This window comes from Curcuma longa, chromosome 11, assembly GCF_044706935.1.
Source record: "Curcuma longa cultivar G26 ecotype Majalengka, Jawa Barat chromosome 11, ITB_CL_G26_1.1, whole genome shotgun sequence".
Taxonomy (NCBI): domain Eukaryota; kingdom Viridiplantae; phylum Streptophyta; class Magnoliopsida; order Zingiberales; family Zingiberaceae; genus Curcuma; species Curcuma longa.
Window position 1 is genome coordinate 17686133 of NC_133871.1, and position 21671 is coordinate 17707803.

The 21671-nt window shown below is 38.8% G+C and overlaps 4 protein-coding genes and 1 pseudogene across 4 annotated transcripts; 2 read left to right on the forward strand and 3 right to left on the reverse strand.

Annotated features, from left to right (window-relative positions):
- Window positions 1–102: 102 nt before the first annotated feature.
- Window positions 103–1661, forward strand: LOC141839884 (GDSL esterase/lipase At5g03810-like). The gene is made up of 5 exons (XM_074727734.1): window positions 103–359; window positions 435–565; window positions 650–883; window positions 971–1226; window positions 1299–1661. Exons 1-5 carry the CDS (start codon window positions 131–133, stop codon window positions 1490–1492), a joined length of 1044 nt encoding a protein of 347 aa, XP_074583835.1. The 5' UTR covers window positions 103–130; the 3' UTR covers window positions 1493–1661.
- A 112-nt stretch (window positions 1662–1773) lies between these two features.
- Window positions 1774–4936, reverse strand: LOC141839886 (uncharacterized). The gene is made up of 5 exons (XM_074727735.1): window positions 4849–4936; window positions 3842–3901; window positions 2545–2622; window positions 2280–2455; window positions 1774–2084 (listed from the first exon to the last, which is right to left on the reverse strand). Exons 1-5 carry the CDS (start codon window positions 4868–4870, stop codon window positions 1986–1988), a joined length of 435 nt encoding a protein of 144 aa, XP_074583836.1. The 5' UTR covers window positions 4871–4936; the 3' UTR covers window positions 1774–1985.
- Window positions 4937–6737: 1801 nt separating this feature from the next.
- Window positions 6738–14305, reverse strand: LOC141840214 (uncharacterized). Its single transcript, XM_074728132.1, has 7 exons — window positions 14227–14305; window positions 11191–13323; window positions 11010–11067; window positions 8878–9026; window positions 8243–8329; window positions 7516–7644; window positions 6738–7426 (listed from the first exon to the last, which is right to left on the reverse strand). The coding sequence occupies exons 1-7, from the start codon at window positions 14293–14295 to the stop codon at window positions 7301–7303; spliced, it is 2751 nt and encodes a 916-aa protein (XP_074584233.1). The 5' UTR covers window positions 14296–14305; the 3' UTR covers window positions 6738–7300.
- Window positions 14306–14338: 33 nt separating this feature from the next.
- Window positions 14339–15310, forward strand: LOC141837248 (ethylene-responsive transcription factor ERN1-like; annotated as a pseudogene).
- Window positions 15311–15444: 134 nt separating this feature from the next.
- Window positions 15445–21477, reverse strand: LOC141840523 (protochlorophyllide-dependent translocon component 52, chloroplastic). Its single transcript, XM_074728537.1, has 7 exons — window positions 20967–21477; window positions 19605–19792; window positions 18440–18533; window positions 18084–18263; window positions 17798–18001; window positions 16393–16580; window positions 15445–16114 (listed from the first exon to the last, which is right to left on the reverse strand). The coding sequence occupies exons 1-7, from the start codon at window positions 21465–21467 to the stop codon at window positions 15859–15861; spliced, it is 1611 nt and encodes a 536-aa protein (XP_074584638.1). The 5' UTR covers window positions 21468–21477; the 3' UTR covers window positions 15445–15858.
- Between the last annotated feature and the right edge of the window lie 194 nt (window positions 21478–21671).

Genomic DNA, 21671 nt, shown 5'->3' on the forward strand with positions numbered 1-21671 from the left:
TGAGATTCGAAAGCGAGGGCGGGCCCTCCCTCCATCGTGGAGGGCCTTCCACTGTCTCCCTCTTCTCCACCTTTCATCAGTTCACCTTACCTCTCAGGGAGAGAGGCAGCTCAGGAGCTCAGGAGCAACCATGATTCTTCTTCTAGTGCTTCAACTACTGGTTTCGTGTCTGAGAGTCTCGGAAGGCCAACCACTCGTTCCCGGCGTCATCGTCTTCGGCGACTCCACCGTCGACGTCGGCAACAACAACAATCTCCTCACTCTGGTGAAGGCCAACTTCCCCCCTTACGGAAGAGACTTCCTCGATCACTCACCGACAGGAAGGTTCAGCAATGGCAAACTGGCCATCGACTTGATGAGTACTATAAGTCGTGTTTATGCATCTACTATACCATTACAAAAAAATTTCCTTACTCTTCGTTCACCATCTGCAGTTGACTATCTTGGATTCACTTCATACCCTCCTGCTTATCTCGACAAGGAGCTATCTGGGGACGACTTACTGAATGGTGCCAACTTTGCTTCTGCTTCCTCAGGCTTCCTGGACTCTACGGCGACCTTATATGTGAGTGATTCATGAACTGCGACTTCGAAAGCCATATTCAAACCGAATAAAGCTCCATTTTTGAGCCATTTTGATGCTTTGCAGCAAGCTGTGTCTCTAACGCAGCAGCTGAGATACTTCAAGGAATACCAGGCGAAGGTGGAGAGGATTGCCGGAAAAGCCAAGGCGACGGAGTTGTTCGCCGGATCCGTCTACGTTTTGAGCACCGGAAGCAGTGATTTCTTGCAGAATTACTACATCAATCCCCTGCTCCGCCTTGTGTACTCCACGGATCAGTTCTCCGACTTGCTGCTGCAGTCTTTCACCAAGTTTGTTCAGGTTTGCTCTGGTTTTTACAAGGCAGTCATGTCATGATTTTACCTTCTTCACAAGAGTTGAGCTTGCGCACGGATGGTGTATGTTTAGACCGTGTACACTTTGGGGGCTAGACGAATAGGCGTGACGTCATTGCCGCCGGTCGGCTGCCTTCCGGTGTCCACCACATTGTTTGGCGGCCTAGGAAGAGAGTGTGTGGGGTGGCTCAACGATGATGCAGTGGCTTTCAACGGGAAGCTGAATGCAGCAGCTGAAGCCTTGAAAAGGAGCCACCATGGGTTGAAGCTGGTCGTCCTGGACATCTACAACCCTCTTCTCGACATTGTCCGCAACCCAGAAGACAAAGGTAAAAGGAACTAAGATTCAATCCAAATTTGAAATTCAATAAGGATGCAAAGAATTGACAATGAATCTGTAGGGTTCATGGAGGCGAGGAAGGCATGTTGCGGAACGGGGACACTGGAGACATCACTGCTCTGCAATGCAGCATCGCTGGGAACGTGCAGCAACGCGACGGAGTACATGTTCTGGGACAGCTTCCACCTCACCGAGGCAGCCAACGTTATATTGGCAGATGCTCTTCTACTCCAAGGCATTGAACTCATTTCCTAATTGTATGTTAAAGCATAGCAGTGATGCAAATGGCATAAACAATCAATGCTTACAATGTCATAAGTCAGTAGTGTGTGCATGGAGAAAAGGATATTAACAATCTCCTTAGTAGTATGTGTACTAAGGGATGGTTAAGGGGCAAAGCGAACTATTCACCTTCCTATGTGAGCATCACCTGATAGGGCAGGCACAATTTTGCGCCAGAAAATTGTTCTAAAATTATTACCAAGCTTAGTTCTTCCTCTCCTCCCCCTTCCTAGCAAGCAAACTCGTCTTCAGTACAAAGAAAGTTAGAACCATCACAAAATGACAGGAAGGATAGCTTAAACAAGAGATTATGCATTGGCTTTCTATGGCCCGAGGGAGTCGATGAATGATACTTCAAAAGTACAGAGTTTAAGGTGACACAGCACCTAGTTATACTATTTAATACTTGGTCATGGAAAAGAGAACGAGATACCAAATGATAATCCTTGGGATAACAGTGACAGAATCAGGCTCCCAACACACCACCAGATCCTCGGCGGCACTCGTTCAGCATGTCCAAGTAGAATTGGCACTTGTTGATGTCGCTGCCAAAATTGTTGATGCACTGTAACCAAAAGCAAGAAAAGATTGTTTTTTAAGAAAAAGATTTTTTATATGCCACCAGTCAACAAAAGATGAGTACAAGAACACGACCACATTGCTGATGAGACTATCTCAATGTGTTTAGTTATAGACTTGTTGAATGAACAAAACCTGTGCAGCAAATAAATAAGAGCTAGGTAAAGAACAGAACACATACGTCCTGGAAAGCCTTCGAGTGGATGGTGCAAGCGTCTGTGCCAACAGTGTTACCCATAGGAGCAGCGGTGGCAGCTGGAGCCTCGGATACCACAGTTTCATGCTGGATAGTTCGAGGCCCCAGCACAGCGTCTACCGCTCTGTGAGCAACAGCACTTCCTGTGCCAAATGCCATGCCTGCCGAGAGAACATAGCATATAATCAAATTTAAAAATGCACAACTTTTGCATATATGAACAAGTCTTAATGCAAAAGAATATGATAACCTTGTGCAATGGTGGATCCGATATCTCCAAGCATGGACCCTCCACTCTGAGCAGGAGCTGGGGGTGGAGCCTGACGTACTGCATCAAGCAAATCAGAAATTGATACAAGAAACTGGAAATTTTAAAACCACAAATTTAACATCTTCACTATAGCACATCATCAAACGATTATTACAATATTTGAACTTCTCAAAAAATACATATCTCAAGTAATTGTTACTTATAATAATGTAAAAGGACATATGTATAACTTGTTCCTTATTTTTCCATGTTAAGGTTGTATTTGTTTTGGTCAAGTACCATAGGTCAGGGATCCGATCCCAGTGTAGAGAAAGGTAGAAACTTAGTCAATTCATGCAGAAACCCAAAAGGTCTCATTAGGAACAAGTGTTGAGAATCCACAATGCATCAAAGAAGTCCAAGAAAAGAATTACTCTATGTGAAACATGGTTTCCCTCATACTGATCATGCAAAGTCTGTAATTGGAAAAAGATTAACTTTCAGACTGTGGAAGGCAACTTGGTAATATGGAAAAGCAAGAAGCAAAGTGTTGCAGCATCACCTACTGCTAAAGTTGAATATAAATCACTGACACACAACTTACAAAATGTTGTGGGTTAAATGACTCAATCCTTTCTAGATGATCTTGATTTTAGCAACACTATATTAAAATAATCATTATGACAGATAGACAATAAACCACATTGCAAACAATCAAGCATTTCATGAATACACTATACGCATTGAGGTTTACTGCCACTTCATCAGATATGTCATCATGTCCAAGAAAATAAGCACACTGAATCCTTATTCTGAAGAACAAATCATATTTATAGTAAACCTATTCTAGAAACTTTTTATGATTCAATGAGACAAGCTAGGCATGGCAGATATTAATGTATAAAGTTACTAAGTTCTATCCTTATTGGTTGAATTCTATTGTAATTGTTTCATTGAAGCATAATAAACTATTTTCATCAGTTGCAAATTCTTTTGCTATGTTTGTTTCAGATCATGCAAAAAACAAAAAATTAAAAATTAAAGTAAAGGTCTTAAACAAACAAGAGGATTTTCATGTGTGGGTCGGGTCGATCAGATTGGATAGCATAAAGTCATTTCAATACAAATATCAAGAGGTAATATTGATGAGTGGTATGAACAAACAGGTAATATTTCCATACAATGTTCTATGAAAAAGGATGGTTCAATTCCTCATCAAGAATATAATAATATGTGACAAACAGGTAATATGAAACATATTTACAATAACTTGGATGACTAAAGGAGCAAGTCATACCTGGTTGAGGAGGGTTCCTGACCGGAGCAGGGCGTGGAGCAGCACGAGGGGCAGAGCGTCCTTCAGTTTATTTGAGAGAGTGCATGAACAGATGAGTAGCAAACAAATAAATAAATAAAAATCATATAAGAGTTTAGAACCACATTCAACCATATATATAGTATACGATGATTCCAATAAAGAAGTCAGCAATTTCTTGGATCATATATACTAACAAAAACATATTCGCTTTAACAAGAAAGAAAGACATTGAAATAGGACATTCAAAATCAATTTCACTGCTACATTATAATTGAGGATTAAGAATCACATGACGTGAGCAAACAATATAAAACTATGACAAACAATTCTACAATTATAACGAAGATAAACTAATAAGACAAAAATCAAAACACTAAAAGAGGCAATGGATAAAAGTGTGAAAAAAGACACAGCCATGCAAGGAATGAACTACAAACAGGAAAAGGACACAGCCAAGGATTAAGAATCACATGGAGTGAGCAAACAATATAAAACTATGACAAACAATTCTACTATTATAACGAAGATAAACTAATGAGACAAAAAAACAAAACACTAAAAGAGGCAATGGATAAAAGTGTGAAAAAAGACACAGACATGCAAGGAATGAACTACAAGCAAGAAAAGGACACCCATGTCTCATTCCCCTATCTTTTTTAGAGTCTCTACTAATCAGATTCCAGATGTTTGTTCGATTTTTCAAACGTAGGTTGTCCACTTCACTACAAGAAATGCACAATCAGTTTTGTTGTTTCCTCCGAATTCAAAATCACCATAAATAATTTTAAAACTAAAATAGAGAATCCACCATGAAGGTAACCCAGACAAATCTAACGAACAAATCCAATGCAAATCCTCCAGATAACGAATCCGAATAAAAAGGGAGAAAAAATGACGAAAGTAAAGAGAGATCTAGCGATCACAACAAATTTACAGAAGATTTAACATCGAAAAGCGATGAAGGGAGTGGGAGAGCGCAGACTTACCGCCAGAGCTTCGGCGAGGCATGATTGACGATGGAGCTGGGCACAGAACAAACGGATGAAGGAAACCCTAAAAAGCACGAGAACGAACACTTCCCCGTTACGTATATATACACCGCAACTCGGAGACAGGCAACGAAAATTTCCCATTTTTCACCGAACCGAGGGCCGGATGCGAGCCGGGTGGCAGCCAGGCCGTACTAGACGCGGTCCGACACCCGCCCGGTTCAATAATTCATTAATATTTGATTTTAAATATTATATATATATATATATATATATATATATATATATATATATATATATATACAGGTCTGATATCCTGCGCAAATGAAAAACCCGACGCCGGTGCGCGACCAGCCGACCTTTCGCCATTCATCGCCACCGTTCGTCGCCGTCCGGTCACCGCCGGCCACCATCCCGGGCTCGTTGGAAGCGCAACTCGACGGCGCACACATCGGCACCGGATTCCGGCCGGATTGGGCCGGAATCCGGCCGGAATTCCGACCGAAACAGAGCAAACGCGCTGGTGGCCGATTTCGCCGGAATCCGGCCGGATTCTGGTCGAAATCGGCCGCCAGCGTCTGGCGGCGATTTCGGTCGGAGTCCGGCCGGCGCGTCGACCGCGGCCGGAGTCCGACCCCGATTCGGCCGGAATCCGGCCGAATTCCGGCTGAAATGGGCCAACAGTGTCTGTTGGCCGATTTCGGCCGGAATTCGGCCGGATTCCGGCCGGAATCGGGGCCGGACTCCGGCACCCGCCGGACCGCCAGTGAGTTGCGGTTCCAACGAGTCCGGTCCGGCGGCAATCGGTGGTCGGACGGCGATGAACGGACACCGGGAAGCGGCGAAGGTCCGAGGAAAAACACTGTGCAATCGCACGGCTGTGGTTTCACGCGATTCGGCGTGGACGGCTGGGATCGATTCGCGCACGAATCGGGTAGGATACCGTCGCGCAGTATATCAAATATATATATATATATATATATATATATATATATATATATATATATACGATTTTGATATTCTGCGCGACTCTCTTGTGCGCGCCCGTGCGCGACTCGCGATCCACCGTTCATCACGCGATCGTGAGCCAGATCTGACCGTCCAAATATGAGAATGCACAGTGTTCCGTCCGCCCGACCTCCGCCGCTTCTGACCGTCCTCGCCTCGCCATCCGGCCACCGCCGGCCGCTGGACCGAGCCCGATCGACGCGCCACTCACCGGCGCATCAGCCCGCGTCGAATTCCGACCGGATTGTGGTCGGAATCCAACGCAATTTGGTCGGAACGCGATCGACAGTGGCACGTGCTATTTCCGACTAAATCACAACCGAATTTCAACCAAATCGCGGTCGAAGATCGGTCAGGGAAGGACCGTCGTCGCACGCCGGTCCTTCCTTGACCGATCTCCGATCGAAATCCGACCGTAATTTGATCAGAATTCGGCGTGTACCACTGTCGACCGCGTTCTGGCTAAATTGCGCTGAATTCCGACCACAATCCGATCGGAATCCGATGTCGATCGACGCGCCGATGAATGGCGCGTCGATCGAGCCCAATCCGACGGCCGATGGTGATTGGACGGCGCAACGAGTACTGCTGAAAGCGGCAGGGATCGACTGTATCACGCACGAGGTCACGCAGAATACCAATTCTATATATATATATATTAAAATTTTGAAAAATAATAAAATCGTATCAACCGTAGAGGTATTAATATTTATAAAGTAATCATCACCCACGACTTTATATATTGTTTTTATACATCACATTCTTTTGTATTAGTTATGAAATAAATGCATTGCATATGCACAAGAATACATCAAACATAAATAGATATTATCTTTAATTTCATATTATATTCTGTCCAACCAATAAAACAAATTAAATAAAAAAACACAAAGCAAAACAATACAATTCATTTGCTTTCTTTTCCATACACCTAAAATTATTTTAGTTACCTTCAACCTTCACATGTAAAAGCATTACAAAGCGACAAGAGACGATTGATAAATACATACACACTAAAGAGGCCATTACAGTCAGAAAAAAGAATGAATTCCTCAAAGAAAGAAGAGATTAACAATTCTAACTATGCAGAAATTCGTCAGTTTTTTCATCAACTTTACAACTTTAATGTCTGTCAACTTTGAAACAACTTTGGCGACAGCAACCACCATCTTTTCTGCCTCATTTTCTCCAAAATGCAGTCTTAGCATTCCTCCACCAGCATCTCGAGTCAGTGAGTCATTATTCAAGAATTGATATATGGACCGCAAGAGCTTGCATGAGATTGACCGATTGAGGCTATCTGGAAGACAAAAGCCTAATCTAAAAAGATTCAATCTGAAATGGAAACCTCATACAAATATGGTATAAACAAATTTACTGCAGCTGGGCTTTTAACTACGTATGTCAAAATGAAGAGTAAAAATGTTGGTGTTGGGTTTGTTTATGGTTTCTCATCAGGTAACCAGTCAAATTCCAAAACCTGGGGTTCACGGGCCGCTGCTGCCCTGGCAACATATTGCCTTACAGCACTCTCATTCACCTCAAATATGAAGGTGAAATCTCTGATCTACAAGCATAAGAAAATTTTCATTATTTGATTGATTCCTCCTGCATGTCAAGCTCATGGAAAAATATATCATTGTAAAAATTTTATACCTTAATCAATGAACTAGAATCTAAAACTATCCTTTTTTTTGTTGCAACTTCTTTGCTGTTGACAAAGATAGGACATTTGCCGATGTTCTTTAAGAAAAAGGATCCATCTTCTTCCATCTTAAATATTGCCTTAAAGAGGACAAACATAAAGAAATGTTATTTTACTGTGAGTTCAATATCATGCAGAAAGGAGCAATTGGTCATTTTGATCACAGACCATAAAAAAGTTAGACTTTGCAGCACATCATGGCCGCCTCTAATTTCAATGCTTCTCAAATAACATTTGGTCCCCTCTAATTTATTTTCTCAAACTCCTTTTATTTATTTGTCATATTATTTTGTTACATAGTTTGATTAGGATTTCTACACCCACCCACCCTTCAGTTTGTCCCTGTTTACTGCAAGATAACATTTCATTTCGGGTCGAAGAATTTATACACAATTTATAAATGCATTAGAAATCTGCACCCACACTAAATTCAATTTCTTTCTGAGGCTCAACCATCAAAAATGAAATGGAAATAGGAATGATGCAAATTTAAGAAGGTATATGAAACCTTAACTCTTAAAGCATGTAGAAAAATGTTTATTTCATAATCTCGTATGAGTTAATTATGGTACAACAGAAGGAAAGAATTGCTTAAATGATTAAACTAAGAAACAAAATCTCCTGACTGAAAGTCTCCAAAAAAAACACTTATAGTAATGTGGTGGTGGTGGTGGTTACCTGGCGTCGAGATATCTTATTAACATGCCCTTCTTCTCTTAAGTCAATATCAACATCTCTTTCACTTGTCCCTCTCCCAAGTATAACCTTCATGTTAAAGAAAAGTCATATACTAATAGCATATTCTGTATATTCTAGAAAATGTCAATGAATAACATGCATAACATTGAGGCACAGGCATGAGGCACTGCTAGAAAGATGAAGTGATGATTAAAGCTATACCTTTGTACTCTTGACTGATTGATAGCTTACTAGATCCTATTTCTAGTCTCCAAAACAAATAATACAGAAAAAAAGGAATTTCATGTGCAACAAAGTATTTCAATCTCAAAAGGCTGGGTAGTTATTATTATGAAAAGTCGAAAACATAGAGCTTTCCTGGGATACATCAAACAGAATGATGAAAGACAACCAATATTAAAACATTTAGATTCAAGGAGAATAGAGTTGCAATTGAAGGATAAGTGACAATAAGGCCCATAATGCTACAAAAAGTGTTAATATTTTGCCACAATTGCAACGTTGATCCAGATACTAGATGGTATTCATTACATTTCACTGCTTAAGAATGAGATAGTTTACGTAAGTAAATAGCAAGAAGTAATATACAATGCGTTCATATTTCAACTACGTACCTCCCACTTTTTAAAGAAGTACTTCATAAAGCGACCATAAAAAACTGCAAAAGAATCATGCATTGATATTTTCCTGTTCATACAAGAACGGGCACCTTGCTCCAACCTCATCATAGCCTTCCTGCTCTCTAGAGGCTGATAAAGTGAAACTGATAAACAACAAAAGAGTCAGAGAAGGCACTAAAGGAAGAAAGAAATTGCATCTTACAAAATATAACATTATCCACATTGTTATACCATCATATAGTAATAGATATACTGGAAGAAAAAACAGCAATTCAATGGGACCATCAACTGAAGAGAATAAGTAGGAAAGTGGGCATTCACTAATCGTATGAATAGGTGATAGTGTGCATAGTGAGTGGAATCATATTAGTATCGGTATTGATCAGTTAAACACTTAAGCAACAGCATATCAGATCAAAAGAATCAGTGGGATCAGAGTCAAGGAATAAAAAATATATAGAATAACAAATAAAATTATTTAATGCATAAATAAACAAATTTAAAAAGCATAACAATGACAAACATTAAACTCTATTAGCAGTATTATACCAGTACAGGAAGTAAGGAAAAATAAATATAGAATCTTATCAAAGTCATATCAATTTCTTCTAAAATATAATTTCTTACAATATTTCAAATAATAGACAATAATTTGTTTGTTATTCATTTCCAATCTCAAATAAATTACAAGTATTCTTGATATATTTAGTAACATTCAGAATATTGATTGTTCGTTAATTGATTTTATTTACTTAGTAAACAGAAAAGACTGCTAATATTGAAAATAATTAATATGGCAAAACTCATTTGGATTTTTTAAGTAATATTTTACTAGTAAATTATTAAAATAGGTAAACTGTTGAATTATGACAAATTATTTGAACTAAAACCAATGTAGTTTTTACTATTTACTAACTATTTATAACATATTTAAAAATATTCAGATTACTAATCATTAATAAAAATACAAATAATATTATTTATAATTATGATTAAAAAGTGTTAATAACTATTATTTTAATTAAATTCATCAACAACATTTTTAATTAAAATAAAATTATTTTAACTTCAAGATATTATGTTGATTATTAGATGACAATATATCAAATAATAGTAGTATTTAAAAGAAATTTTGAAGTATTAATCTTATTATATAAAATATTTGTAATACTAATTATTAATAAGGGCAGCCCGGTGCACGAAGCTCCCGCCATGCGAGGTCCGGGGAAAGGATCCATTGTACGCAGCCTTACCTTGCCTTTGGCAAGAGGTTGTTTCCAGGATTTGAACCCGTAACCTCTAGGTCACATGGCAGCAACCTTACCGTTGCGCCAAGGCTCCCCTTCTGTAATACTAATTATTAATGATAACTAAAAAGTATTAATTGTCAACAATATTTCAAAAGAATAAGTACTATTTACACTTATAATAATTAACCATATGCAATTACAAAAATACTAAGCCAACTAAGTCAATAGTAGAATTATTAAGTAATTGTATGTAACCACAATCAGCTATTATACATTTGACCATTTAACATAATTTGACCATTTAATTTTTATACTAAATATAAGTATATAACAAAAAAGAATCCTAACATCAGTGTTCCCTCTTGATCTCACCTTTCCTCATGTCCAACAACTCGACCACCCTTCCTTCTCATGATCTAAAGAAGGATTTGATCCTTCACAACCTCAACCCTGTGTGATTAGTAGATGTCCCACTGCCATATGCTGACAGCACCCAAATCCACCATCACAGTTGCTTCATTGAATTGATGAAACATCTGATATTGTGCAATTTCACCTGAGGTTCTATAATTTTCAAAGATTTTCCCTCAATCTTAGGTTTTATAGGCTTAAATAACTGTATTTTTTCCTTTTTCTATCTTAGGTTTCACTTGAGATGCCCAAGAAATTGAGTAAAGCTGAATCAGACTCAGTCAATTCGATGCAACTTGACCAAGTTTTCTGGCTATGATAATGTGATTGTATCACTTTATCTCATGGAATCATATTGAAAAAGTGTCAAAAAAAGCTTCCATTTGGATTGATGGTGAATAGAAAAATATATCAATTTCCCATGCAAAAAGCCTCTATGTTCACAAGTAATATTTGCAGTTTTACCTTCTTTGGTAAATAGACAAGATTCTTGATCATATGGACCTAGATCCATATCAAGTATCTGCAAGTGTAAAAAAATAATTAAATTTTCATATAAATATGAATCAGAATTTGGATCTTCAAGAGCTAGAAAAGATTGTATGCATAGAAGTACAACTTGATTCACACAGAAGGAATTGTTTACCAATGCTTCAACATCTGCGAAATTGGGCACATCATCTTCAATATCAGAATCCTGAACCTCTTGATCTGAAGTAGAGAGAGCTGGGATGGGTTGTGAATCGCCCAAGTTGGTCATAGCTAGTTCTGAATGCGGTGGAGCATAATTTTCTATTGTACCTTGTATATCAAATTCAGGTTTACAACCACCAGCTATGAAAGCGTAATGTTTATCATTATCGTGTCCAGGGGCTGAATTATCCAGAGATGGATTGATAGAAGCATCAAAGTTACAGTGTTTTTCTAAATTATGAGTTGCATTTTCTCTATGCAATGAACCACCTGCCAAAGAATGTGATAATATAGGCTGTATGCAGGCTTTTCTGTCTTTAGCATCAAAGCCTGCATCTCCAGATACACCAGCCATGATGGTCCTTTCAAAAGATTTAGCTTCTAGCCTGCCATCATTAGATGAGTGCAATAATCCTACTTTGGGCAATGAAGAAGGCAGTAATGCAGTGCTAGACACAATTGGTTGTGGATTTGGTAGTTGTTCCTGTACTATTTCGCCAAAATCCCCTAAAGAACACTCAACATCTCTAGACAATGGATTAGTAGGTAAAGAGAATTGTGTTACTGTTTGAGTAGGTAACAGAAAATCATCATTGCATGGTATATCAGGGTCCTCTGTGTTCAATGTGCAGATTAGAGGTCCTCGATGATGTTCAGCAGTAAGCGAGACTTCTGAAGATACAACTGGCACATTTTGCAAGGAATCTTGCTGAATTAGATCATTCTTAGAGAGGAAATCAATCTGATGACTGTCTTTGCTTGTTTCAAGAAAGCCTCCATCAGGAATCTTAATAAAACCATCCAAGTTCTCTATATCTTTTGGATCATTTGAATTAGCTGGACAATCTTCATGTGAGTCACTAGGAGAACTTAATAAAATGGAGCTTAGACCATTTAGACAAGATGAATCTCCAGTATCTTTTTCGCCAATATCAACAAACATGAGATCATCATTACCAGAAAAATCCATGAATGCAGTAGAGAAATCCATGAGGTCATTTTCTGGGATCATAGGTGAACTTAATCCAACATCAGAGATAACATCACCCATAGTGGCATTTGAGGGCATATTACTGCATCCTAATTTATCAATATTATCTTCAACTCCAAGAACTCCTGAGCCTTCAAGATGCATATCCATAGACATATTTTCTAAGGGAATGTTTTTAATCTCCCCTAAAGGAGGTATAACAGGGAGAGTAGATGAACATCCAACCTGATGGACTGTGTCTCCTGATCCAGGAACATGTGTGTCCATGTTGTTGTTTTCTTGAATAGCATCATAATTCTCACTTTTTGAAGTAGCAACTAAGTGTTTTACGTCTGTTGCATCTTTGTGGCATGAGTCATCAGTAGGCAATGGCTGGATCAATTTGTCTTCAAGATCATCGTTAGAAACATGGAACGAAGGTAGATTCTCCTCCAAAAACTCAGTGTTCAGCTGTTCTTTGTCAACCAACTCGAGTGAAACATTATCTTTGAAATCATATAGATAGCCCCTATCCACTATTCCATTGGGACAACATTCATCTTCAACAGAACCAATATGCTCAGTGTGGCAGGTAGCATGAGCATCAGAACCCATTATAGTATTAGAGGTAAACCTAAGCATTTCAGGAAAGACACCTTGTTCATTGTCATAACCGGTCTGTGAGGACTCATAGCAGTTCAATATATGTTCAGCTGGAAAAATAGTATCAGCATGATGTTGATTCTGAAGGTTTAATTGATCTCCGCAGCCATAAATACTTCCATTAGCTATGTCTGAATAGTGTGCAAAGTCAGGATTGCTTGACTCAAATGGTTTGCTTCTGATACGCTTTCTCGTGGCATAGTAAAGGCTTTTCACACTCTTCACTTTTTTTTTCCTGGATTCCAAATATTTCCCCTTTATGCTGCAAGCTCGATTAACTTTGTTAGGATTACATGCAGAAAGCTCCTCGTATTCTATCATATAAATCGAAGCCCCTGATGAGGTATCAGGATCATAAACGAGAGAATGCCATCGGTCCTGCAATTCTTTAAGGGTGAACCTCTGGGAAAAACACACTGCACCTTTAGCTAATGACTCCAAAGATGCACCTGCCTGTGGAATAACCATTGTGAAGCACAAACAATAAAGAATACTGATTGCAAAAAGTAAGAAAGGATCATATCCTTGAACTTTGAGACAAATGTTGTCCTATGTTACATAAGTGATTCAGGATTACAGAGAATGGAACTCTTGTGGCCTAACAAATTCACATAGATATGAAATAAGCTAACGATTTATATTACATTATTATGATGAGTAATCCAATGGACCATTAGAATACAAGGATTAGGACGGTTCGCCAAAATATGTCTAATTAGATCAGAAACTAACGTTATCATTTTTATTTTGGACAATATGATGGTTGTGCCATGTAACAATCTGTCTCCCAATCATTCAAGAGTCCTATTTCAAGTAGACGATGTATTATACCGCTATTATATGAAAATAAAATTGCTTCAATTCCAATTACTTATGAGATTGACCATTAAGTCTTTTCCATTCTTTACCTGATGACTTATTAGCCTGCCAAACATAATTACAAATCCGGAACCCACATAATTTCATGAAGACGTGAACTTTCTTTCTCTTTCATCTTCTTTTACCTCAATCTCAAAAGATATTTTAGATATAAATATTTATTCTGAGAAGTTATAAATAGGAAAAATACTTCACATACTGATAAACTCGATCTGAAGCTACTTTTATTATATCCCATCAGTGCCATCGATCGTTAAACCGAGGAGCACGACGCATTAATTCAAATAATTGAAATCAACAGAAACAAATATCTGCCCTGACAAAGAAAAATTGCTAGAAAACCGAATTGTACGAAGAACCCCGATCCTCATCCAGGCAAACGAAAATTGCATACGCGATCGCACATTCAGGAACCTAGAAATCGGCGGCATTACGAGAGAGATCGAGAAAGTAAGAAGTTAACAGCTTTGCACTTACTTCTAAAGCATTCTTGAGCAAGATATCGTCCTCCGGATTCCACTTCGACAGCGACGCGAGAGATCCCATCTTCGCGCCTTCTTCGCGCTGCAACCGCCAACCTAGCGGCAACATGAATTGTATTATTTCTTCGCGCGTGCACGCGAGAAAGGGAGTGAGAGAGAGAGAGATGGAGGGGAGGGCGCGATGCGTTTTTAGGGTTTAAGCTTTCCAGCTTTGGAAGGGTCTTATGGACTGGGCCTATCAAAGATCGGCCCAATTAACGCAATTAAATAATATTTTTACACGCTATTTGGCAATTATAAATCTGCAATTTTATAAATTTCAAAGATTTAAGTCTAAAAATTACAAACATTAACGTTCTTTGCAAGAACAGTAGCTCACGTTGACGCGGTTGACTTCTTCGTCTCCAGATTCCGGCGGCCTCCAAGGCCAAGGCTGAGATCAAAATAACCAAGTTCGTCGGCGTCCGGCAGCGCCCAACCGGGCGTGGGTGGCGAAGATCAAGGAGACCACCAAGAAGATCCGGATGTGGTTCGGAACCTGGAGACTGCTCGCCACGGCGCCAGAGCCGCCTACCAATACCAGATACCTCTTCCTCTCCCCACAAAATCAACTCCTCCGCCGCCTCCGATTCCTCCTCCCCCGCATCAATTTCAATCCCCATTCACCTACTTCGACCCCGATCGAGTCCAACATCTGTAGCAGCAGCAGCAGTAATGCCAGCGGCGACGCTCCCTGCCACGAGAGGAAGCAGAAAGATGGCATGTTGGGCGAGGAACTCGACCTGGTGTGGCCCTCCTTGGCGCCGCTGCTGCAGGAGAACTCCTCGCCGGCGGCATCGGAGGAGACTGCGGAGCTGGAGAGGGTGAAGGTGGAGCGGCAGTTCTCGGCGTTGCTCCACGCCATGAACGGAGTGCAGGTGGATCCTCTGCCTTTAGAGACTCTCTGGGATCTCCCGGTGATTTTTCCGACTGAATCGGTTCAAAATTTGACCGAATTAACCTGCAATTCTCAGTATAATCAGATGAATCGATCGGTTCAGTGGAGTCTGGTTAAAGACACTGTGATCAAGAAGATGTAGTAATGCAGAAAAAGAGTTCACCTTCAAGTGAGATTCTGGTATACAATCATATGCCAAAAAATGGTCTACTTCCAAAACAGCAATCATAATAAGAAACCTGTTCAAGATGAAAAGGAAGTACACAAATAGTTCGAATGATCTCATATCCATGCCAAATCAGCAAGTTAAGAATATGTATCTATAGAAATTTGGTTGTCAACATTTACAGAAAAAATGAAGAAAACTTATTCATCTGTATACAGCAAACATCTTAATCCAATGGAAGTGATACCATAATATAAGTAGCAGTATTATGGATGATAAGATGGAAGTTAATTGATCAGAGTAGAAACTTGATTCATTTGTGTAATCCAAGCTCAAGAGCACAATTCAAGAAATGGCAGAGAATTATGCAGAGTATTGCCTAAGAAGATGGTGAAAAGCAAGGTGGTCGTCATAGATGGAGTGTCTTTCCCCTCCTCCAGGTGACAATTCAGGATTCCAATTGTACTGCACACCAGAACTATGTCTATCGAACTTTCGCAAGTCTTAGAGTGCAACTAGATCCCTCATCGGAAAGCATGATCATAATCATGGTAGTAGAAATTCTTGTAGATGTAATGAGAAAGCCACTTGGAAGTGACAAAGAATAAAACTGCCATTGAGACTACTATGTTCCTGGCAATGGTTGACAATGTACTCTGTTTGATAGCGGCTACAATTCCTACTGAAGCAAATGCAACAATCTGCAGAGATAACTCAAGGGCCTTCAGAAATTTTAAAGCATTCTGACAGCTACGGCATTGGACAACATGAGACCAATATCTGGAAACACCAAACAAGGAATGCTTTAACTTTTCTACTTTATAATGATAAAGGTACACTTAAAATCAGAAAGGGAAACATATTCACAAGCAAAACACATGTTGGAGCAGTCAAAACTAGTGAGAGATTATCGCATCCCGTTAGTCACAGCTGGCCGACTCATATTTAAGAGATTGATATATTCTTTGATACATGAGATAGTCTTGGATTTTATTCTTTACACGTGTGTGTGTGTGTGTGTGAGAGAACAAGAGAGAGAGAGAGAGAGCTCAGCTTACCTGTCCATAAGTTGTTCTCTTGGAGGAGTAGGAGGAAGCTGCTGATTAGATGTGGCCCCCCAAGGAACTTGACCATTTGAATATTTTCTCAACCAATTCCTGAAGGCAACAACCAAGCCATCTGATTTAGTTGGCAGAAAACAGAGCTTGGCCCAACTAGTAGCGCCTGCTTTAGCAAACTTCCTCTCCTGTGAAAAAGGAGTTTTTTTTAGCACAAACCAAGTCAATGATGAGTGAGAGTTCATATTTCATTTGGAAGCTCATACAGTTGGTAGTAGACATTTATTTGAACTGGTTGGCATAACATAGGCTTGATGGTCATGTTGTGAGTACATCACCACTATGAGGTACATTAAAAAGGTAGAAGTTTAATGGAAGTACAATATAGCAAAAATATTGAAAAGATCAATTTCTTGGCAAGCATGAAGTAGATGATATAATGGTACTTTATCCAGAGCTTAATTTTAGCAGAGACATTTTAGTTTGATAACACTTAAATGCAGGTGTGAGCCATAGCACATATTGATCAAAGAAAATCAGGTCTTTTCTCTCGCTGATTTATATGTCTAGGAGTTTTCTATTTGTGCAACAAGTTTCTGAATAATACAACCTTTTTTCATGAACCCATTAAGACGTTATGCGCTATCAATTGAGACATGGTAGGGTGAGTTGCACATGTATGCAAACACAATTAACATAGCAATAGGAACACTCTATCTGGCACCATAAATTTTGAAAAATGTAGTCATAAATTTATGATAGATATGTAATAATACGAACAAGGAAAAGGGGTATATTTGAATTTTGAATTTGTAATCCATTTTTGTAAGAGTTAAATGAGTGTTATTAGTTGGAGTTCTTTTGATTTGATGAGAGTATATTTGGGATTATTGTGTTTTCCAGTTAGCAATAATTTTTTCCTAGTTTGATTGGTGTTGAATCTAGAAAATTGGTGTCTCTCTTTATGAGTAATAAGATTTCCTTTGATTAATATTTGTCTAAGATTCTTGTTCTCTGTATGAGATAGTTATCATTGCTTCAATTTTGCCCCAAATTTCTATGGGTTTGATTTGATGCTTCAATATTTAACCATCTAACATTCTTTTTCAAAGTTTGGAGAAATATATAACCAAACATAAACAAAAGATTTTAATGTCCTCTACTTGTTTTTCAGTCAAGCATATTTATTTACAATTCATTAGGCCAACCATACATTCAAAGGATATAAGCAACATGGAAGTACCTGTGTCAATCAACAGTAATGGCAATATGCACAGTTCAACAAGTTAGAGACGAAGGAAAATTCTTAGTTCAACACATAATAGGCAAAACAGATGTAGTTGGATCAGAAATTACTCAAGTCGGATGGGAAAATATATACAAGGAAAAAATAAAGAAATCTTACCTCTATATGGAGAAGGTAAAGGTCAGAATCAAGAATAAGATTCTGGCCCACATGAAAAATCCACCGTGGAATAATTTGGTTAACCCACACAGCAAAGTTTCTAGGAAAGGAGTAAATCAATCTGCTTTGTCCGGGACCAACAGGAATACACATAAAAATGAGAAGAAACCTCCGCGACATTTGGTGTGTCTTTATTGAAGAATCCTGAACTCGTAACCAGTGATATATGTAATGATAAAGTTATAACAATAAATTTATAATGAAAAAGCAAAGTCCAAAACGTCACCTTTTGAACATCTGAAGATGATGCAGATCCATTTCCTGCCACTATAGGAGGAGAAAGATAGAACACACAAGGTGCTATAAATTTGTTAAACCCAAAATCCCTTCGAGCTGTGAAACCAGTTATACTTGATGTCTCTATCTTTATATCAAGAGGCCCCCCACCTTCCCTATCAGCATTAGGTGTGCAAGAGTGCCTCAAGTTAGATATTTAGTTAGGCAGAGACAATTACCAGATAGGCAAAAAGAAGTTCAATGAGACAATTGCTTTCATCTAAACAGCATTCAATGGTTAAGAATCTCTGAGAACCTTTTTTTCACAAGAATAAAGAACCAATTGCCTGTAAATTGAGATACTTATCTGGCTTCCAGGTTTTTTGGCATTCTCATTATCCCATAGTGTGCATATGGAACATGAGCAGGATCCATGAGGTTCTCTGTCAGAATTTCATACCTGAGATGTCAGCCTGATACTTAGCATGACATTGAAAACCAAACAAAGTGATAAGACAGTATAAGGATACTTCAGTATCATCTTCCAGAAACATCCATGTTCAATGATAAACATCATTTTCACATGCTTATTTGTATTGAAAAATCACATCTAAGGTAACCATATGTATTGTAGAATGAATGAATCAATTGGTGGAATCAAATTCTAAAGGGCTAAACATTTATTTTTTGTAGTGCTTACATGGATCAAAGTTATCTAGGATGCTCAAATATAACGAACTAGCCTTTTGTCAATGTTCAAATAGAATAACTATTCACTCATATAAGAAATTAAATGACAAGTGATTAAAAGAACATGCTATAGAAGTAATTATGATGGCTGTGAATCTTTGAAAGAAGAAGTGTCTAGGATTGATATATCCAAGGACTTAGAAGGCACAAAAATTACTTTTGAGTAAAATAAACTATAATATACCCTCACTTAGATCTAAATGGTAGGAATTAGGTCAACAAAAATTGTTTATAAACTTAAATGCAATGTGTTATAGTCTTATTGGATGAGCAAAGGAACATTTGTATGGATGCATATGTTTCTCTTACATCCTAATGTTGTATATCCTCCTTATATTGCTTCATAGACATAAGACAAAAACATAACTAGTGAATACAAAAGACACTTTTTCCATAGTCCTGAAGTATCTAGTTATCAACTGAACTAAAGTATTTGCATTGCTTGCCAATGAACATAAAGTTTTATTGGAAATAATAGAATAATGGTTAGTATTAACCAAAATAGGGACACGTAAGACATCATTCACCATATAACAAGTCCCTATTCCATAGCTTGTCTTCTTTATAACCCTCAAATTGTAAAAATATCTAATCAGCAACTTATCTATTTGCACCACTCACTGATAATTTTTTTGACCGACCATGATAATGGAATTGGAAAAACTAAGATATCACTTTCCATATAACCAAAGGAGCAGATGACATTATTTTTCTGCCCAACTTCAGAGTCAGCAGAATAAAACATTGAAAAACAGAATTTAGGCTAGAGAAAGTAATGTACCCATATGGAAAATCCCTCATTCCTTCTATAGAAGTATAAGATGGGTCATCCAACTCTTCAATATAAGGAGGTCTCACTCTTTCAGAGATGTTTTTGTACTGAGGATCAGTGTTTGGCCAAAACCACAAAATTTTATTTTGTTCAAAACTTGGATAAACAGATGCACAAGCTCTGCTATATGTCTGAACCTGCAGCATTAGTGCAAAATCATAAGTTCAATGCATCATAATAGAGGCTTGAAATTGGAAGAATGATCAAGTAGTACTTCTCCATGATTCCATTCTAGAGTACTACTACTATTCACTAATTAAAAAATTAACTATTCAGAACAAATTAATCCTTCTAAAAAAAATAACTATTCTAGTTTGTGTGTTTCTTACTTTGTGTTGGCTGTTTATTTTTGATATTATTATTAGAAAAAGAATTTAAAAAATCTTTATTCATTCTTTTTCCTATCCATATACATCCAAATAGGTGGAATTTTTATCATTACTTATGAACAGATTCTTCTAATGAGATCATTCCCGAAGCCCTTGTTCTCCAACAAATAAAACACTACAAGATATGTCACATACATATATGATAAAATAACGCTGCCATAATAGGAAATGTCCTTTAATATTATTTTTAGGAAGTAAAAGCTCTAAATTTGCCCCTAAATCAATATGCCCACAGGCCTACTCTGATATGTATAAAAAACCAAACACATGGTAGAGGCCAACGCAAAAGCATACCTAACAAGCAAACTATCTAATATCAAAGCTTCAGACTTCGGATTTGTGCAAGTACTCGTGTTATATATCCATGTACCTGATTGCAACTACACTTACTTTCAATTATGCATGTACTGTTGTGCTTGAAGAACAAAAACAGAATTACTAATCTAAGGGCTCAATTTGTACAAGAAATGACGATCTGTTGTGTATGTTCCCAGTTCCCACAACTATTTAAAGTGGTTGTACGTGTCATTCAACTATTCCATTATTTCTCATGGGCGAGACCTTGGAAACTGAAACATGGATCAGTTCTTCACAGATAATTCTCGGCATTCAGATCATGAATTCTAGATGGTTTCAGTGCTGTGATTTCAGCATGAATCAGTGAGGTATCCATCCTAATTTCTTGAATTTCTGCTGCAACGTTTTTTACTAAAACTATTGCGCTCGATTGCTATGATCGCGACGAGATTGAGATATCCATCCTTAATAGCTAAATCAGCGAAATTTGCCAAAAGAATTGCTGAAAGAAACTGAATTTAAGAATGATATAAAGAACCATGAATCAATTTAGATTTTGCATAATCGGACACCAACCAAAGCAAAATAGGTCATCCTTTTATACGAGGAGGACAAATTGACTCACCGGAGGCCCATCTACCGGCGCCTGAGGAATGTACTTGCAATCTCCGGCGCCGTCGAAGCACCAGCCGTGGTACACGCACTGAAGGCGACCCCAGCGATCGACGCGCCCCTGCGAAAGTGGAGCGAGGCGGTGGGGGCATCGGTCGTCGAACACCTGCCACCTTGCCTCGGCGCGATCCCACCAGACGACGAGATCGAGCCCCATGACGGTCTTCGCGTGCGGGCGCCGCTTGTCGAGGTCGACGAGGGGAGCAACGGGGTACCATTGCGCGAACCAATCGAACTTACCTTCATCTACATCTGACTCTGGATCCGCCTCAGTCACCACCGAGGCCGCGGCCTCTGCGGCAGAGGGGGAGAGCCGCCAACGGAGCGTGGCGGACTTGGCGGGGGAGGCGGAGGACAGGCGAACGGGCGAGGGAGGGAAGAAGAGGGGAGGAAGAGAGGAATAGGAAGAGGATGAGGTGAGGAAGCGATGAGGAGCGGCGAGGGCTGGTGCCATTAGAGGCGATGCCGTCGGAGGAGGGAGGAAGGAGAACAAGAGATATTTTGGAGAAGTTATATATACGCGGTTGTTAATTTGCTTCGGTTTCGGGCCGCAAACTTGTGACTTGCAGTTTGGATAATTGGTTAAATTGTAATAATTAAATATTTCAGGGAGAATTACATAAATATACACCTCCGTAATGATAGCATTCGAAGGTGC

Bases quoted from the DNA above. Each gene is read 5' to 3' on its own strand.
- LOC141840214 (XM_074728132.1), bottom strand. From the start codon at position 14,295: ATGGGATCTCTCGCGTCGCTGTCGAAGTGGAATCCGGAGGACGATATC. The intron at 13,324-14,226 runs GTAAGTGCAAAG...GTTATTCCACAG, and splicing joins TGCTCAAGAATGCTTTAGAA to GCAGGTGCATCTTTGGAGTC. The intron at 7,427-7,515 runs GTATAAAATTTT...TTATGCTTGTAG, and splicing joins ATTCTAGTTCATTGATTAAG to ATCAGAGATTTCACCTTCAT.
- LOC141839884 (XM_074727734.1), top strand. From the start codon at position 131: ATGATTCTTCTTCTAGTGCTTCAACTACTGGTTTCGTGTCTGAGAGTC. The intron at 360-434 runs GTACTATAAGTC...CACCATCTGCAG, and splicing joins ACTGGCCATCGACTTGATGA to TTGACTATCTTGGATTCACT. The intron at 566-649 runs GTGAGTGATTCA...GATGCTTTGCAG, and splicing joins ACTCTACGGCGACCTTATAT to CAAGCTGTGTCTCTAACGCA.
- LOC141839886 (XM_074727735.1), bottom strand. From the start codon at position 4,870: ATGCCTCGCCGAAGCTCTGGCG. The intron at 2,456-2,544 runs GTTATCATATTC...TTCTCTCGGCAG, and splicing joins CGGATCCACCATTGCACAAG to GCATGGCATTTGGCACAGGA. The intron at 2,085-2,279 runs GTATGTGTTCTG...TTTTGGTTACAG, and splicing joins ACTCGAAGGCTTTCCAGGAC to TGCATCAACAATTTTGGCAG.
- LOC141840523 (XM_074728537.1), bottom strand. From the start codon at position 21,467: ATGGCACCAGCCCTCGCCGCTCCTCATCGCTTCCTCACCTCATCCTCT. The intron at 18,002-18,083 runs GTGACGTTTTGG...TTACGAGTTCAG, and splicing joins CATCTTCAGATGTTCAAAAG to GATTCTTCAATAAAGACACA. The intron at 16,581-17,797 runs GTAAGATTTCTT...CCTTTTTCACAG, and splicing joins TTTACCTTCTCCATATAGAG to GAGAGGAAGTTTGCTAAAGC.